The sequence below is a fragment of the Sciurus carolinensis genome, chromosome 1 (genome assembly GCF_902686445.1).
Source record: "Sciurus carolinensis chromosome 1, mSciCar1.2, whole genome shotgun sequence".
NCBI classification, from domain to species: domain Eukaryota; kingdom Metazoa; phylum Chordata; class Mammalia; order Rodentia; family Sciuridae; genus Sciurus; species Sciurus carolinensis.
Window position 1 is genome coordinate 166,389,017 of NC_062213.1, and position 18,792 is coordinate 166,407,808.

General features: G+C 39.5%; 2 protein-coding genes across 22 annotated transcripts in view; one reads left to right on the forward strand and one right to left on the reverse strand.

Annotated features, from left to right (window-relative positions):
- Positions 1-4,926, reverse strand: part of Lrrc42 (leucine rich repeat containing 42) — a 20,011-nt gene extending 15,085 nt beyond the window's left edge. The window contains exon 1 of the mRNA XM_047544631.1: positions 4,734-4,926. The gene's annotated coding sequence lies outside the window, so the exon portion shown is untranslated. The remainder of the gene's footprint in view (positions 1-4,733) is intronic.
- The window catches only part of Ift25 (intraflagellar transport 25), a 24,783-nt gene continuing 10,685 nt past the window's right edge, over positions 4,695-18,792 (forward strand). For 4 of the 21 annotated variants that reach the window (XM_047544677.1, XM_047544853.1, XM_047544844.1 and 1 more), the window contains exons 1-3: positions 5,293-5,436; positions 5,607-5,705; positions 14,083-14,195. In XM_047544677.1, the coding sequence (XP_047400633.1) occupies positions 14,098-14,195 (98 nt within the window). In that variant the 5' untranslated portion in view covers positions 5,293-5,436; positions 5,607-5,705; positions 14,083-14,097. Of the gene's footprint in view, positions 4,816-5,016; positions 5,152-5,292; positions 5,437-5,606; positions 5,706-5,868; positions 5,944-9,918; positions 10,090-10,513; positions 10,634-11,387; positions 11,419-14,082; positions 14,196-18,792 lie in introns of those variants that run through there. The other 17 variants (XM_047544816.1, XM_047544778.1, XM_047544704.1 and 14 more) reach the window with 17 other exon arrangements.

Genomic DNA, 18,792 nt, shown 5'->3' on the forward strand with positions numbered 1-18,792 from the left:
AAACACATTTGGGCATTTCTGCAATCATGTGGGTGACATTACATGCCCAAGAACTAATTGGAATAAATACTTGTTTTCCTGAGTAACTGAGATCTCTAAACACATGAGAAATCCTTACATGAGATAAAAGTGTTTGATAATCATTTCTACAATTCAAAGGAAAAAGAGAGTTAAAATTTAATAATATAGGCCTGATAATATCCCTAAAAGACTGAAATTATCCCTAAAAGACTTACTGACCTTTAAGTGAAACAATTCAGCTTCTGCATCAATGCAGGGCCACAAGCAGCCCTAAAGTCACTTACAAGTGTCAGCAAACAATTAAGTTAGTGATCAAAAATGCTGAGTCTCTAGAGATCAAACAATGATCCTGTTTGTGAAAATCAGTACTATACATGTTTCTCCCAAGGATAATTATGTGTATAAAGCACATCAGAAAAGAGGGCCTGGTCTAGCCCTAGAGTCTCACCCTCTCCTGTATATTTCCTTATGCCCTACACTCCATGGCCATGTCATACTATTTGGTAAACTGGTCATGCTCTTTTGTCCCACTGAACTTGGACTAATCTACTTCAGCAGAAACATCATTCTCTGCCTCCCTGACCTAGCTAATTCCTACTTATCATTAACATTCAGCTCCACCATCATCCCTTTCCTGGGAATCCTTTCTCAACCCCTGTACCAGGACACATCTGTCTGGTTTTCCCAGAGCACTCAGTGTCTCCCTCTACATAGCACTCACCATATACATAGCACTCACCATATACTATGTCTGTTCACTTGTTACTGTACCAAGAGCTGAGAGCAATTTGAGGGCAAGGCAATTTGATTCATCTTTCCCAAGATCAACAGAGTGCCTAGTACTGAGCACGCCCTCAAAAGATATTTGCCGAACTAAACAAGAGGAAGAGTGAGACCTCAAAGGGACAGATTTAGTGCTCTGAGTTACAGGGCCTGCTGATACTGTTGCTAGGAGCCAGCTCCTCTTCCAAGAAACAGCTGCATGCTCCTCCCCCACTTGCCAGACCCTTCTGCAGGTGGCTAAAGCACAGCAGATGAAGGGAGTATACTGCTATATTGCTACTGGTACTGGGGGTGGGGTGGGGGGGACAAACCCAAAAGAAAGAAAGAAAAAACTGAACTAAAAACCAGGGGAAAATAATCCTGTCACAGTGCCAGCTCTCATAACACACTCTACTTTTGCCAGCATTCAATGTCTGCTGCTAAGGAGACGCCTCACTTAATCTACTCTCCATCCAGCAGAGGATAGTATCTGGCCCCTTCAATCTCACAGACATTAAGCCTAATGAGGAAAAAAGGCAGATCTCCTTCAGTCTTTATCTGTATCATTGGATATTTAAGTCCTACTCTACCTGTCAATCAGGAAGAAGATACCAGGTATGGCCCTAAAAAGAAATGACTTGATCTTAATGGTAGAAAGGCAAATTCTATGGAAGATAACATTATAATGAATTAGCACACTATGAGCTCTCTGAGCAATGAAATAGGGTCTGTCCATCTGCATTGCTCATAATTCTCATCCCCAATAGTAACCTTCCACAAACTTTGGAGTAAAAAGGACAAATTCAAGAATAATTATATGGATGATCATTTCTGATGAAAATTAGAAAAGTGTGATTCCATCCAGCAGAGGGCACAAACAGCTTGGGACCACAGTAAGGATGCTGCTAACCCTTGCCTCAAATCCTGGCAGCTTCAGCTTCCAGGGATCATTTTGCATAAAGGCACAGTTATGACTAAAAGTTTATCTTTAAATTACTCTTCAAATGCTATTTATCTTTCTAAATAATGAAAAAATTCAGTATTTCTTGAGAGTAGAACCACATCATTTGTCTGGTCATCCAAAGCCTTTCTTTCTTCAACTGACATGTAAGGAACTGAACTTGGTTCAGGGAATTCTAGTGACCTTTGATTCCTATTACTAAAATTTGTATATCCTGTATTCTCCCAATAAGGTGCTTCCTGGGAGTTTGTAATGTACTATAAAACGATATAAGAATTAAATTAATTAATTAAATTAAATGTTTGAACCTCTTGAGGTTAAGAACCATAAAGGCAAGGTGTTTCTACACAAAGCTTATGTATTTGGCTTTGCTTGCCCCTAGCTATTGTGCATGATGATCTATGATACACTGACCTCTCAGGAGACAGGGCCTATTCTACCTGATGGCAAAATCATCTCAAAATGGAATATTAAAATAGTTGTTATCTGCAAGGATAACAACATCCAATGTACACTGGTAGTAGCTATATTAGATAAATAGAGTGACAAGGTGTACTTTTGTTTGGGGTGGCGGGGTACTGGGGATTGAACCCAGGAGTGTTTTATCAATGAATCATATCTCCAGCCTTTTATTTTTTATTTTGAGACAAGGTCTCCCTAAGTTGCTGACACTGGCCCTGAACTTGTGATCCTCCTTCCTTAGCCTACTGAGTCGCTGGGATTATGTGTACAACCATGCCTGGCTGGAGTGACAGGCTTTTTAATGGGTTTCCCAGTTCACTCCAGAAAGGCAGCTTTGTCACACACAATATCTTACAAAATCAATACAATAGTGTATATTCTAGGGTCTGGTCAACACAAGTGAGCCAAAGTTGCCACATCATTTCTTCATAAATGAAATATAACCTTAGTACATCAAAATTCAGATCTCTGTAGCTTCTTCGAATAGGGACACAAACTAAATGGTAACTAAACATGACAATTTTCAGACCTTGAAACCAGTTTATCAAACAAAAAGCATAATTATCCCAGTCAGGTGAACTGGGGGAGGAAAAGGAAGAGGCGACAGGATAATAGTGTTAAGACTGTGAGAAGAGCCTATGGCTACCTAATTTGAAGAAGAAAAGTAAGGAAGCACCTAACTTTAATAGGTAAAATAAGTTAACAACCCCTTAAGAATAACATGTTAAACTGGGTGCGCTGGCACACACCTGTAATTCCACCAGCCCCGGAAGCTGAGGTATGAGGATCGCAAGTTCAAGGCCAGCCTCAGTAACTTAGCAAGGCTCTAAGCAACTTAGTGAGACCCTGTTTCAAAAAATAAAAACAAAGGGTGGGGATGTGACTCAGTGGGTAAGTGCCCCTCGGTTCAATCCCAGGTACAAAACAAAACAAAACAAAAAAAACAGTTTATAGTAATGACTGATATGAGTCAATACTGGATGTAATGGCTACCATTCATTAAGTGCTTACTAGTTGCCAAGCACTATGATAGGTACTAAATAAAATGATCTCATGTAATCAACTATTCTACTAGGTGGTAACTTACTCAAGGAACAGAGAGCTAATATTTGGCAGAGCCGAAATTCAATCTCAGGGCTGTATTACTCCAAGCTCTTTCCATTGCATGATGCTCTCTCTCAAGAATAAAAACATGACATCAGCCTTAAGAATTAAAAAAATGTTAAAAATCATCTCACCCACCTGTTTGATCCCTCTGGTACTCACAGGCTCAAGTTGGGAGGTAGGGACAAGAGAAGAGATTTAAAAAGAAAAAAAAAGTGGGGGGGGGGGACTTCTGAGGAAAGAATTGGTGGGAACAGAGCCAGGATGGAGTTACAATGAGGCCTCCCTTCTTTCTGCCAGGGTAGAAATTAGCCACATCCCACACCAGGAAAACATCTGTCAACCCATGACCTTCATTTCAAGTCTGCAGGCACTTTTGGCTTATTCGCATTTTTGAGAAAGTTTCTAACATAAAAACTGAAAAGAAACCAGTTTTAAACTACCTATAACCAACAAACAACCCCCTTTCATTGTTCTGTGTCACCGCCATTATTCAATCTTCAATTCTCCCCACTACTTCTTTTTTCCTGTAGCTTGCACTTCCCTACCTGCCTTCTCACCCCTAACCTTTCCTCCCACAAGCTCTGGAGGCTCACATCACACCCAGCTCCCTACTTTCCCTCAAGAGCAAACTAATCTCTCCCACATCTTGATTCTCTTACCAACCCTACAGCTGCTCACCCCAAATCCAATACCCACACCCCAAATCCTACATCTTTCCCTTCACACACTAGCAGCTCATCTGCCCCCTCCTCTGAACTCATACCCTCCCTTTCAATCCTTCCAAAACGTGGCTTCTTGTCCCAAGACCCAATCCCACCTCCACCTGCTTCCCTTCCCGTCTCCAGGCCATTCCACCGACACCCCTTCTGTCCTTCACCATCCATCCGTCCCTTCCTCTCACCCTCGGGCTTCCCTCTCCTCGGATCCCAACCTCTCCACCCCTCTCCTGTCTTGGGTCCTCAACCCTCAAAATCCCATTCCTTCACGCCTCACCATCCCCAACTTCACAATCCACAGCCCCAACTTCTTTCTTCCCTGCTTCCAAGACGCCACCCCTTCCCCCATTCCACTCCTGGCTCCCTTCCTCCGTGCACCCCCAAACCACCTTCCCCTTCGCCTCCTCGGGTACAGCAATCCTTCGTCCCCCTCTCAATTCCCACGCATGCCCCTCTCCTACTCCTCCCAAGCTAATGCTGCTCCTTCTCACGCCCCGGCCCCGAACCCTGATTCTCACACGCCCCCATAGCTTCCCCCGGCTCCCCGCCCCCACCCTCAAACCCACCTCCCACACCCCTACATCCTCATCCTCCCACCCTCCCTCGCCCTCCCCTCCCCCACCCGCCCCTCCCTCACACCCTGCCCCCGCCCCCACACGCAACCCGGGGTTCGGCAAGCGGCCGAGCCCGCGGCCGCCACCTACCTGTGCCCCTGCCCGGGGCAGCGAGCGGCAGCACCTCGGTGGCGGCTCCTTCCTTCCGTGGCACGGCTGACGAGGAAGGCGGGTCGGCACACTGGGCACAACGCTGACGAGGGTGGGAAACAGAGAGGGTGGCAGGAGGGAGGGGGCTGGGGGCGACCTGGCGCCGTGGGACCGCGGGACCGGCGGGGCGGGGGGAGGGCTGGGCTGAGGAGGCGCGCGTGCGCGGGGCCGGCATAAGGGGCGGGGCCGGGCCTGGGGCGGGGCCGGCCTGGAGGCGGGCGGGGCCTGGAGGCCTGGCTGGCAAGAGGAAGGCGCCGGGCTGGGAGCAGGCAGGGCGGGACACTGCGCGTGCGTGCCCGCGCGAGGGCGGATCTCCTGGGTCCTGTGGGCCCGCTGGGCAGAGCGGAGCTGGGGGAGGGTAGGCCTGGGGAAAGGCGCACGGGCGGGGTTGCACAGCTGGGCCAGCGAGTTTGCCGGGAAGCAGGCGGGGCGGGGGTGCCCTGAGTAGAGCTGTGGGCGCGTCCGGGACTCCGCCGGGGCAGGGGGCGAGGGGCGGGGGCAGGGGGCGAGGGGCGGGGCCCGTCGCCGGGGCGCGCTGGGCGGGGCGCGGGGAAATCCCGCGCGGGGCCGTCCGTGCGCCCAGAGCTACCCTGAGGTCCAGGCGAGCGAGTCGGCGGGGTGGAGTAGGCCTGCGCCCGGGGAGGTGGGAGTCTGGCCCGCGAGGCCGACAGAGGGGATGCTGGCGGGAAGGGAGCAAGCGCGGGGGGCTGGTGAGGCGACTGGGCGCGGAAGGTGCGGGGGTGGGGCGGGCGGCGCCGAGGGGCCTCCCGGTGAAGGGGTCTGACGCCTGCCTGTGCTCTCCGCTTGTCCCAGGGCCCTACTGCCCCGGCGGACCTTTCCGAGGCCTGAAATAGTGCTTTAGCCCCCAAAGGGAAAAACGACTACAGCCGAAGTTAATGAATCTGCCGAAATGTAAGATGTAGCTGCAACGTAACTCTTGCTAGTTGTAAATTGTATTTACTGTGGAGCGGGCGCATCTAAATATTTTATGTCACTTGGGACGGGACTGAGGAGAAGGCTTGGGTTGGAGGTGAGCGGTGGTGTCAGGGGCTGATACCTGACCTTCTGGCTACAGGTCCTGGCCCCGGGGAGACAGGTTGCACAGAAAGGGCGTGTGAACTGCAGGTGAAACCAGTGGCCCTGGTTTAGGGTAAGGCGGGGAAGTCGGTTAACGATTGTAAAAATGGAAAGGATGGCCTAGAGTGCACCACCCACATTCTTGTGAACTGAGGCCCTGAAGAAATATGTGTTTATTTAGAGCAAGCATCTCAGGGGGATTAGACTACATCTTAAACCTGCATCTTGGAGTTGGGAAGACAACATACCTGCTGAGTTGTTCCTTGGGGTTTTTTGGAGTTGGTTTGCCTTTCTCATTAATTGTAACAAAAGAACCTTAAAGGGAACCCAGCCTTTTCTTGTTACTTAAGCAATTCTTCCAAAACAGGGAGTCAAAGGTTATTGTTTGCTTCCTTCAGACAACTTAAGATAATTAAGAATGTGCGGCAAGCAAAGAACTGAACATTTGAAGAGTACACCCTATCCCATTCATCTAGTTATGCGTCAGTACTCGATGCATTTCCCTAAAATGTAACTCTTCTAATTCATTAGTATAATTTTCCTTGTATATTTCTGCCCACACAAGAAATGAAGAATGCATGCTTTACTCTGGTTACCTGTTCGAACACATTCAAGTCAATCAGATAGTAAAAGTAGAATTCTCAGTTTTTTAAAAAGGTAACAAGCCCAGAGAGTCAGGAGGCTGAGGCAAGAGGATCAGGATCAAGGCCAGCCTCAGCAATTTAGCTTGACTATCTCAAAATTTTAAGAAATGGGGGCTGGGGAGATAGCTCAGTTGGTAGAGTACTTGCCTAGCAAGCACAAGGCCCTGGGTTCAATCCCCAGCACCGCAAAAAAAATTTTTTTTAAGAAATGACTGAGGCTCTCAGTGGTAAAATGCCATGTGCTTAATCTCCAGTACCAAAAACATAAACTCTACCCACATATAGAACACATATTCTGTGTGAGTCATGCTGTGTTAGAACATGGCATGTTGTATTATTAATTGCATATTTGTCCATCCATCTTCCTCCACTTGACTTGAAGACAAGCAAGTCTCAGTCACTTATGTTGTATTCATCTTTGCATTTACTAGCATAGTGCCTGGCCCTTAGTTAAGGGCCTTAACTTATGTGTTCAGATATTTTGACAGAATATAGCATTTGTTTACTTTTTTTTTTTAATTGCTGAGGATCAAACCCAGGGCCCCATATGCTAGGCAAACGCTCTTCCTCTGAGCTGCACCCCCCCCAATCCCTATTCAATAATTGAAGATAGCCTTCCTTTACCTTTAGAGACAGATATAGTACACTGTTATCTTCATTGACTTTATAATCAATGAAACCAATAAATTTTTTACATCTTGATCAAGGATCAGCAAACTTTTTTGTAAAGGGCTAAACAGTATTTTATTCTTTATTGGTCTTATAGTCTGTCACAGGTACTCAGCTGTTACTATAGCACAAAAGTAATCATAGACAATATGTAAAAGAATGAGCATTGCTGCATTCTAATAAAGCTATTCGTGATTATGCAAAAACAGGTGGCAAGCTAGATTTGACTTGAAAGCAGTAGTTTGTTAACCCCTGATCTACATCAATCCTTGTATGACTAATTTTTGAAGTCTGATCATAAGCCTTTATGATTATCTTGAACTTTTTATTCATTGTCACCCATCTTTCTGCTTACTCTTGTCTCTTTTCTTACTTTTTTCTTTTTTGTGTGTGTGTGGTGTGTGTGTACACATGCGCTTTGTGGATTTAACCCAGGGCCTCACACATTACCTACACATGCTGTACTACTAAGCTATACCTCCCAACCCCTGATTACTTCTCTTTGAGAGCCAATTCTGTCATCTGCTATATTAGTTGACACACCAGTTTTGTTATTGTCTACAAAATTGATAAGCATATTTTTGTACCCTTAATTAGTAAAAATTCTAAATAGGGTAAGAATTAAATCTTCTACAAGTTCATTTTGTTCCATTAGTTAATTGTTCTTTTGAATGTAGCCATTCAAAACGTTTTAAGTAACTACCTAAAGTATAACCTGTCATATAACCCTCATTTTCTGAGTCTGGTGTGTGTATTTATATTATTATTATTATTATTATTGTTATTATTATTTCATACAAGAGATTGAACCCAGGGGCACTTAACCAATGAGCCACATCCCCAGCCCTTTTATAGATATGGGGTCTTGCTAAGTTGCTTAGGACCTTGTGATCCTCCTGTCTCACCCTCCTGAGTCACTGGGATTACAAGCATGCACCACAGTACCTGGCTTAGAATAAAAAAAAGTTGGTGGGACCCAACTTTTATTACTATTAATACTAGACTTTAAATTATAATAGGAAGTAGGCTTTCTTTCTATTAAAATAAAAACTAAGAAGAAATAGAACTCTTATGACATATAAATTACCACTAATTAATACAACTAACCAAAATTGATTCAAGGTATAGAAAACCTGAATAGAGCTTTCGAATTTGAAATTGTCAAAAATTACCCTGTGAACACTTACTTCACCAGGTGTACAAGGTCATATAACCCCTACCTTATATAAATTGTTCTGACAGCTAGAAAAAGAGGGCAAAGTTCTCCAATTTCTTTGGAATACAGTCTTTATTCTAAAGCCAGATATGACCTAAAGGAAAATTATAGGCCAATTTTCTTAGCAATATATTTGCAAAATTTTTAATATAATAGGATGCTGAATTTAACTGTGTAAAAATAATAATAACCATAGACATGTAGTTAGAATTTGTGTCAGGAACTGGGGGTGCTATAACATTAGAAAATTTTTATTTAATTGATCACATTAGCAATCTGTAGAAAAACCCATTATGATTATTTTCATAGGTATAGAAGACTATTTGGTAAAGCTCAATGCTCATTCATGTTTAAAAGGAAAAAAATCCAACAAACTAGGAGAAGGAAACTTCTGTTTACTCAATGAATAATATTTAACAAAAACAACAGTGTACATGACACATGACATTTCATGCTGAAATATTAAGAAATATTCCTTGTAGAGCTGACATAGCTCAGTGGGAGAGGGCTTACCTCCCATGTGTAAGGCCCTGGGTTCCATCCATAGCACTGCGGAAAAAAAAAAAAAAAAAAAAAGGAAAAGAAATATCCATTATATAGTCAAGAATAAGTGTTTTAAATGTTGTTTTTAAGAAGATCCCACTTACATAGCCGGGTGCGGTGGTGCATGTGAGTAATCCCAGCGGCTCCTAAGCCAGAGTTCAAAGCCAGTCTCAGCAATTTAGTGAGACACTAAGCAACTTGAAACCCTGTCTTAAAATAAAAATACAAAAAAGAGGTGGGTGTGTGACTCAGTAGTTAAATGCCCCTAAATTCAATCTCTGGTACCAAAAAAAAAAAATCCCACTTACAGTAGAAGGAGAAATTATTAGGTGTCTAAGAGTAAATTTAACAAAAGAGACATTTGGGAAAGGATTTAAAAGAATTTTTTAATAAATGAGATATGCTAGGTCATGGCACTAATTATAAACATGTCTGTTCTCCCCCAAATTAATCTATAATTTAATTGAATTGCTATCCAGTATCAAAAATTTAATGTAACTTTAACAAAATTGTTTCTAATAATCTAGATATAAAGTATAGGACCAAACCAGTTTTGAAAATTAGGTAATTTACCTTGTCAAATATTAAACTTATACTTGATTTGATCAATTTTGCTTTCAGAATGTGTCTTGAGCTGGGCATGGTGGTACATGCCTATAATCCCACTGACTCAGAAGGCTGAGGCAGAGTATCACAAGTTTGAAGCCAGCCTGGGCAACTTAATGAGACACTGTCTCACAATAAAAGAGTAAAAGAACTGGGGACTTACATTAGTAGTAGGGTGCTCCTGTGTTCAAAAATAGTGCTTAGTTGTGTTTTTTATTTTTTATTTATTTTTTTTTAATCAGTGAAATCTAGTGCTTAGTTTGTTAACATTTAGTAGGAAAACTGATATATTTGTATTTAATTGTCTGTTCTTGATACTTGTTTTAAGTTTGTCCTATTCTTATTATTTTTTTCCTTTTCTACCTTTCAGATTGATTATTTTTATGGTATTCCAGATTTTCTCTTCTGTTGACATTTATCTTAGTGCATTTTATGTTTCTGTAACAAAATACATGAAGCTGGAAAATTTGTAAAGAGAAAACTTTATTTAGTTCACAGTTCTGGAGGACCAAGAGCATGCACTGGCATCTGCCTGGCTCTGGTGAGAGTCTTCTTGAGGATAGCATATGGGAGAAAGAGAACTAACTAAAGTTACAGGCATATGCCATAGCATGTGGCTCCCCATCTTTCAATGTTGTTATAAATTATTACATTAAGGACCAAGCTTCCAGCACATGACTCTTTGGGGGACAAACCATATCCAAACTATAATAGTTCTCTTCTATCATTTTTTAACAGTTTTTTTTTTAATCTTAGTTTTAGGATTATAACATGCATCTTTAACATCCTAGTCTACCTTGAGTTATTATTCTGTGACTTTATGTTCAGTGTAAGAACTTTACTAAAATACTCTATAAGTAATTTCACTTACCTTTCCCCTTGCCTTTTATATTATTATTCTATTTATTCTGCATGTGTTAAATCCCCACTATTCTATGATAATATTTTAAATTTTTTTTCTTTAGACCCCAGCAGCAGTCCAGTCCTTTTTTTCTGATACTGGGAATGATTAAACCCAGGGCTTTGTACGTGCTAGGCAAGCACCCTACCACTGAGCTGCACTCCCAGCCCCAGTTAGTAATCTGGTAAATAAATTTTAAGAATATAGATTATAGTAATAATATTTTTTCCATTTACAGTGCTCTTCATTTCTTCCCATGGACACAGGATTTAATGTGGAATCATTTACCTTTAGCCTAATGAACTTCCTTTAATTTTTCCTATAGCATTGGTCTACTAATAGCAAATACTCAGCTTTTATCTGAAAATATCTTTTATTTGCCTTCAGAACATTTTTTGCTAGATATGAAATTCTAGGTTTTTTTCTAACACTTCAAAATTCCATTCCATTTTCTTTTGGCTTGCATTATTTCTGATGAAAATTAAAAAAAATTTTTTTTTTGCCTCACACATGCTAGGCAAGTGCTCTGCCACTGAACTCCAACCCCAGTCCTTTAATTTTAATTCTTAACTGTTGTTCTACGTAATGTTTTCTTTGCTCTGACTACTTTTAATTTCTTTTCTTTAACTTTCAGCTATTGACTATGTTTTGCCTAGGTGGAATCTTCTTTCTGTTTATTCAACTTAGGGTCCCTGAGCCTTAGATCTGTGGATTTATATCTTTCATAGATTTGGGGAGTGTCTCCATAATTTTCTTCCATACCATTCACTTTCTCTTTTCTTGGGACTTCAATTACATGTATCTCAGACTAGTTTAATACTGTTTAAAGGATATTTAGTGCTCTGTTCTGTTATTTTAATTGTTTTCTGTTTCATTTTGGATCATTTCTATTAACTTTTTTTTTTTTTTTTTTTTTTTTTTTTGGTGGTGGTGCTGAGGAGTGAACCTAGGGCCTCAACAGGATGCTAGGCAAGTGCTCTACCAGTTAGTAACGCCTACAGCCCTTGATCCATCTTTAGGTTCGCTGATCCTCTCTTATGCTAGATCCTATCTGCTGTTGTGCCCAACTAATGAATTTTTTATTTTAGATGCTGTATTTTAAGCTCTAACATTTCCATTTGGGGTTTTTTTGGGTTTTTTTGAGTCTCCATTTTCCTGCTAAGGTGCCGCTTCCTTTCACTCATTTGTCTATCTTCTCTCTAAATTCTCTAACAGATTTCTAATTTTTTTTATCTTTGCTAATGCAGATTAGCCCCTGGGTCATTCCAGGACTCATTTTACCTATAGATTTGCTTCTAATGACTTTGTTTAATATTGCATTTAAAAGAATAATAGAGACTGAACTAGATAATGTTTGTGGATTGTTTTTCCCCACCCTTTTACTTCCCCAGAGGTAGAACACAACCTTTCTTTAATTGAGTAGTGAGGATGAGGGCAAATCAGTTCGGTCTAGCTAGAAATTATTTGGGGTATAGACCAAGTTGCAGTTTTAAATAGTTTTTAGTTTACTCGGATTTCATATAACTGAGAATGATATCAATTCCATCCTTCAAAAGGGCTTTGGTATCTGCATACCTGAGACCAAAGAAACCTTTCTTGCGTTTAAGTTCATACCCAGTTTTCTGTGAAGCTCCACAGGGGCTAGTTTCTTTGATCTCATCCAGAGTTGTACTGAGTGGGGGCTGGGTTGCCTCTGTAGCTAGTCCACACTTCGGTTCTTATATATGACATTGATACATCTCACAAAAAATGATGAGGGGAGCAGGAAAAGCCAGATAAAATAGTATAAACTGTGATTTCGTGTATAAAAATTTGGGGCATAATTAATCTTTAGTGTTAGGAACAAGACCATTGTTACTTATGGGAAGGCAGGAGGGATGGTAATTATTAAGGGAGATGAGAAAGGCTTTTCAAGTGTTCTTGACCTGGTTGTGTTTACTTTGTGAAATTTTATTGAGCTATTGAGTTTATAATGTATGCCCTTTTCTATATGTACGCTATAGTTCAATGGCAAAAAATTAAGCAGGGTAGTTAACTCTTGTACCAAAACAAGCCAATCAACTAACAAACAAAAATCAATGCATGAACAAAGTATTAAAAAAAATTCAAGCCACATACTGGGAGAAGATATGATTTCTACCAACAAAAACAAAAAGGATAAAAAATAATAATAAAAAGATAACCTGGGTTGAAGTTGTGGTTCAGTGGAAGAGTGCTTGCCTAGCATGTGTGAGGCACGGGATTCGATCCTCATATAAATAAATAAAATAAAGGTTCATCAACAATTAAAAAAAAAGATAAAAAATAGATAACCCAATAGAAAAATGGGCAAAGGATAAGAAAAAGCAACTAGCAAAGGAGGCCTTGAATGGCCCATAACATGAAATGGTTTTCAGCTTCACTAAAGATCATAGAAAACCAATGAAATGTCTAACAATTCCAGGTCTATGGGACTGTGAGGAAGCAGGAACTCTCTTACACTGTGGATGGTAATATAATTTCTTAGAATTTGGAGGGCAAATTGACCAGTTAGTGATTTGAAGGTATGTAGATTTACTTCTCTCTAGAGATTCTCTATACAGAGAACCTCTTCTCCCACAAGTGCACAAAGATGTACTTTGCAAATTTATGAGAGTAAAAAATTGGAAACTATACTATTACTATTATTATTGGAAGTCTTCCTCCCTTTTTCACTTTTTCTCCTTTTATTCTTTGCAGATAAAGCTTTCCCAGTCACTTTGTATCTGTATCAGCATCAGATCAAGTAGGAAGAGGAAGATAAGATATAGAATCTTTCTTACCCTCTGGCTCTGTAGCAGAACTCAGTAATATTTTTTCAGGGTCCTATATTAAAATCTAACCCTACAATAGAAATGTATTGAATTCCCTAGCATGACTGAGTAAGTTAGAATTTTAAAATAAGTAAATGGTATCTTCTCTCTTATTCCATATTCCTACTCAAAAAAATAATGGTAATAGCCAGGTGTGGTGACACACACCTATAGTCCCAGCTTCTTAAGAGGCTGAGGCAAGATCGAGGATCACTTGCTCAAGGAGTTCAAGACCAGCTGGGGTAAGTTAGTGAGACCCTGTCTGAAAAAACAAAAGTATTGATGATACTCCTTTTAAGATGTAAATAATATTGTTTGACCCTTTTATTGAAAAGTGTATGAACAGGCCTGGGGATATAGCTCAGTTGGTAGAGTGCTTGCCTAGCAAGCACAGACCCTGGGTTCAATCCCCAGCAACACAAAAAAGAAAAAAAAAAAAAAAAAGAAAGAAAGAAAAGTATATGAACAGACAGTTACAAAATATGTTTTTATCCTCCACTTTTTAAATTTCAGAACTATAACTATCAACTACCTCCACTAATTTTTATCTCCCTGGCTTGTTAACAGTTTCCATATAATTATTGAAGCAGAAAGATGATGTCGGTTTAGGTAGTCACAGGACGTTTTGTGGAGCAGAGTAGAGGTCAGAAGTTTACTTATAAACAAACAGTGGAGTCCCTCCCACTCGTTGAATTGCTTGGTGGTTAAACAGTATGCTAGGCAACAGGCTTTCCTCTCTTTCCTTTTTTAGATAAAGCGAAGAGAATCAAGGAGTTCCTTTTTTAATTCTTTTTATTTGCAGGTTTAATACTTGAAGATGAGAAAATTTGATCTCTGTTTGAGCTCTGAAGGGGCTGAAGTAGTTTTAGCTACATCAAGCGATGAAAAACACCCACCTGAAAATATCATTGATGGGTAAGAGTTACTCCACTGTCTCACTTGAAGTCTTAATATTAGGCCAGTGAACCCCTTCAGTATTGAAACTAATGTATGTTACAACTAATGCTGTTAAATATAGTTTAGTAAATGTTGGGCAAACTAGATTGATTACCTTGTAGTATCCATTGAAGTTTTTGATCCTTTTCTCTATAATTCCTAAACTGATTTCTTTATATAAAGAGGTGTTTAAATTTATTATTATTATTTATCATTATTTTTCCAGTACCAGGGATGGAACCCAGGGCATCGTACGAGCTAGGAGAGTGCTCTACCACTGAGCTACACACCCACCAATAGGATTTTTTATAAGTTTGTTTACCAAGGCAAAAGCCCAAACAACAACAACTTCATTTTATGAATGTGTAAATTTTAACGTGTAATTTTGGTTTCATTCCAGATTTTTCTTGGAAATAGGAATATAAACATAGTTTCTTATCTACTGTCTATTTCCTTACTGGTCCAAGTGACATCTTTGCTGGACTGAGTGTTTCACTTCCTGCTATGCTCCTACATTGTTTGTTTCTCTATTTCTTGATATCATTCCAGTTTTCCACTCATAACAGGGCTAGAACTTATTCTAGGTAGAGATAAATACTATTCTCAGAGCCTTAATTCCAAGAACTAAAATGAGAGAACTCCTTTTTAAATAATTCTGGCTTACTTTCTTACTGTCTGGAGTTTTCTTTCTTGGTTCGTGTATAATCACTGGAGTTTAACTCATAAAATCATATAAATTTAGAGCAGGAAGAGCTTACAAGTTCATCTCGTCTAAGCCCTTCATTTAAACTTGTGGTAAGAGAGGTGTAAATATGTTAAATACCAGCTTTAATTATTGAAGGCAGAGCCAGTCATATGATAGAGGTGTTATGAGTCTTTGTGTTCTGTGAAGACCACATGCCTGGACAAAATTCTAGCAAATTGACCTCTTCTTTCAAGGCTGGTTGCCATCTTCTTACAACATCTACTCTTTTCCCCTCAGGCAGGATAAGTTTCTCTCTTTGTTGGGCTCTAATAGCATTTGGTATATACCTCTATTATCTTATTTATTCCTTTTTGTGTATTTGTTTATTTTTAACGTTTTTCTCCTCTCTCAACTGTGAATTTCTAGGAATCAAAGTCTATAGCTTGTTCATTTTTTTTTTTTTTTTGGGGTGCTGGGGATTAAACCCAGGGCCTTGTGCTTGCAAGGCAAGCACTCTGCCGACTGAGCTATCTCCTCAGCCCCTTGTTTGTTTTATTCCACAGAGCCTTAAAAGTTTGTTTAACAGAGTCAGAATATCAAATATTAGTTAAACTTGTATAATCTTTTTTTTTTTGTACTAGAGATTGAACCCAAGGTTGCTTTATAACTGTGCTACATCCTCAATCCTTTTTATTTTTAATAGGGCCTCACTAAGTTGCTGAGGTTGGCCTTGAACTTTCAATCATCCTACTTCATCCAACTTTCAATTTACCCCCTAGTGGCTAAAGTTAGAGGCATGCACCACCACTCCCAGCTTGGCTGATATTGAAAAGTATTAGGGAGTATATTTATGCACACATACATAAACATATATAGATGTATATGCATATGTTACCATATATTAAACAAAAAAAAAACCCTTAGTTATGGGTTTTTTGTCCTATACTGTGATAAATCGAATCAATATTTGAATCAAAAAGTTAATATAGGAGCTGGGGTTGTGGCTCAGTGGTAGAGTGCTTGCCTCACATGTGTGATGCCCTGGGTTCAATCCTCAGCACCGCATACAAATAAATAAAGTCCATGGACAACTAAAAAAAATTTTTTTTAAATTATTATCTGTCTTTGCCTGTGTCTCTTAGTTCATGTCAGTTTGTTTTACTTTCTGAAAGTCAAGTAATGGTTACTTATCCCATTCTTAACATGGAGTAGAAAAATTAGCTTGGGAACTGCTATAAGAATACATAGAATTGTAGAGTTGCCTTAACGTTGTTTGCTAGGAAGAGAGATCTTTCCAGAAACATTCGATGTCTCTGATTGGAGAGAGATCATTTTTCTAAGGCAAGATCAATTTACTTGTATGCTTTTGGTAACTTTTCTCTCAAGGGAATATGTTTATAGATTACTAGTGTTAGCTATATTATGTAGCAGATAACATTTTAGGATGTTAGTTTATATTAATGACTAAGGACCTAATATTTTTTAGTACAGAAAAACATGGGATATAGGTAGTTGCTGTCCTGATAACTAAACAGAGTACATCAAGACTTTTAATCCATATTTAATTCTAGTGTATACAATTAGATTTTATATATTAGCTGTTAAAAAAATAATTTCTGTTCAGAAATTGGTATACCTAAATGCAAATAATCACAGAAGTATTTGGAGAAAACAGTGCTATAAATTCACCCTGACTCAGCATTGAAGATTGTTTTATGGCCCTCTTCCAAATTTTCAGTTTCTTCAAAAATAAGAGTTAAAGAAAATGATTATGTTTCTATTTCCCCTTGACCCTTCCTTTGCCCTTTATATTCAAAATGTCAGTGACAAAGTAGAAAATGGTCTACACTAGAAAAAAGAAAAAAGTAGGAAACGTGGTCCATTTTACATAGTGTTGAAAATTACTAGATTTAAAATTCGTGTGGAAGTGAACTGTATGTTTTACCTTAGACATTGGTTATATGTAGTATTTATAACCCTAGGGCAGTGAGATAGGATTGGCGAGACCAAGGAATATACCTGGAGATGGGATATGATACAAAGTTTACTGAAAAATGCTTACAAGGAATGTCCAGTGGCAATGACTGACAGGTGCTTTGCCTGAAAATCCAGAGATGACAGGTACACTCTGCTTCACACAGTACCTCTGGTGCCTTGCCAGAGAACAGTGCCTCCTATCTGTCATGACATGTTATCCAGGGGTGTCAGATGAGCCCTTCCCTCTCCACAGTTACTGTACCTTACCAGTTACTGTAGATCCATACCAGTTAATGTAGGGAGAAGAATTTTATAAGTTAGGCTACAGAAGCAATGACAATCATTAAAAGGCTTAGTTTGTTCCTTGTATGATCATCATCCCAAGGAGCAGCTAGCCTGACTTGTGTATGAGAAAGCAGCTTTCCATATGTAATGCTAACTTGCCCTAATTCCAAGCATACAAGAGAGAAAGCCATTGTTCTTCATGATAATATTTATCTGGACATTCCAGCCCAGATTGCTGTCATTGTTCCCTTAATTTGGCTAGGTTTTTGGGAACTGAAAGGGGCATTCAGAAACATGGTGTTTTACTCTCCCCCTTTTCTTTAAGGATGACATAAATCTCAGCCAATGGTCCTCAATTTCCACTCTAAAAAATAGAGCTAATACCACCTTTTTCTGCCTTCCTCAGAGTTATATATAAAAAAAAATCACATGAGATAACAGATGTGTAACAGTTGTTAGCTATAAATCCTTATTTAAAAGAAAACTAGTACTTTGACAATTCCCTTATACCTAATTATGAGGATACAGTTATGTCATTTTAAAATCTAAGTGCATCTCTACATAATATTTGGGATTATTATATTGGTAATGTTAATTGAAAGTACTCAAGGAGAAGCATAGGGCAATTAAATTCACTATTTAAATAGATAAAATTGGAAACCATATAGTTATAAGTAAAAGGAAATTATAAAATATTAAATATAGTATTAAAAAAGAGGAATTATTAGATAGGAGACCTGGTTCTGTTTTTGTAACTTTATTGACAAATGCCAGGCATAGTGGTGCATGCCTATAATCCCAGAGGCTTGGGAGGCTGAGGCAGTAGGATCATAAGTTCAAAGCCAACCTTAGCAACTTAGCAAGACCCTAAGCACCTTAATGAGACCTTGCCTCTAAATAAAATATAAAAAAGGTCTGGGGATGTATGGCTCAGTGGTTAAGCGCACCTGGGTTCAATCCCCGGTAGTCCCCCTCAAAATAACTTTATTGATATATAATTCACATACTGAATAATTCATCCATTTAGAGTGTACAATTTAGTGTTTCCCACATATCCAATTATGCAACTATCTCCACAATGTTAAAACATTTTCATCACCTGCAAAAGACGCCCTGCATCCATTAGCACCCTGTATTTATCCATCCCCACCAGCCCTAGGTAACCATTAATCTACTGTTTCTGTAGATGTTACTGATTCAGACTTTTCATGCAAATAAAATCGTACACATATGGCCTTTTGATGTTTTCAAGGTTCTTTTCATGTTTTCAAGTTTCATCCATGTTGTAGCAAATCTCAGAATATTTTTATTGTCAAATAATATAGAAAACAGTAGTACTAATGACAGTTGACTTTGCATCATAAAGAGGGGCAACCAGGTAATAAGGTACAATATCTTTTAAAAACTGGAAAAAACAAAAAACAAAAAGGAGAGCAACAGAAAACAAATTTTAAAAAATGTCAACCTGGAATTCTGTATTGAACTAAAATAAAATAGCCTTCAAAAATAAAGATAGAAAAAAGACATTTTATTTATCACATGTGGACCTGCATCACAGAAAATGTTAAAGGACGTTCTGCAGGTTGAACAAGAAATTTTAACTATAAAGCCTGCCTTTTTTTCCCCCTC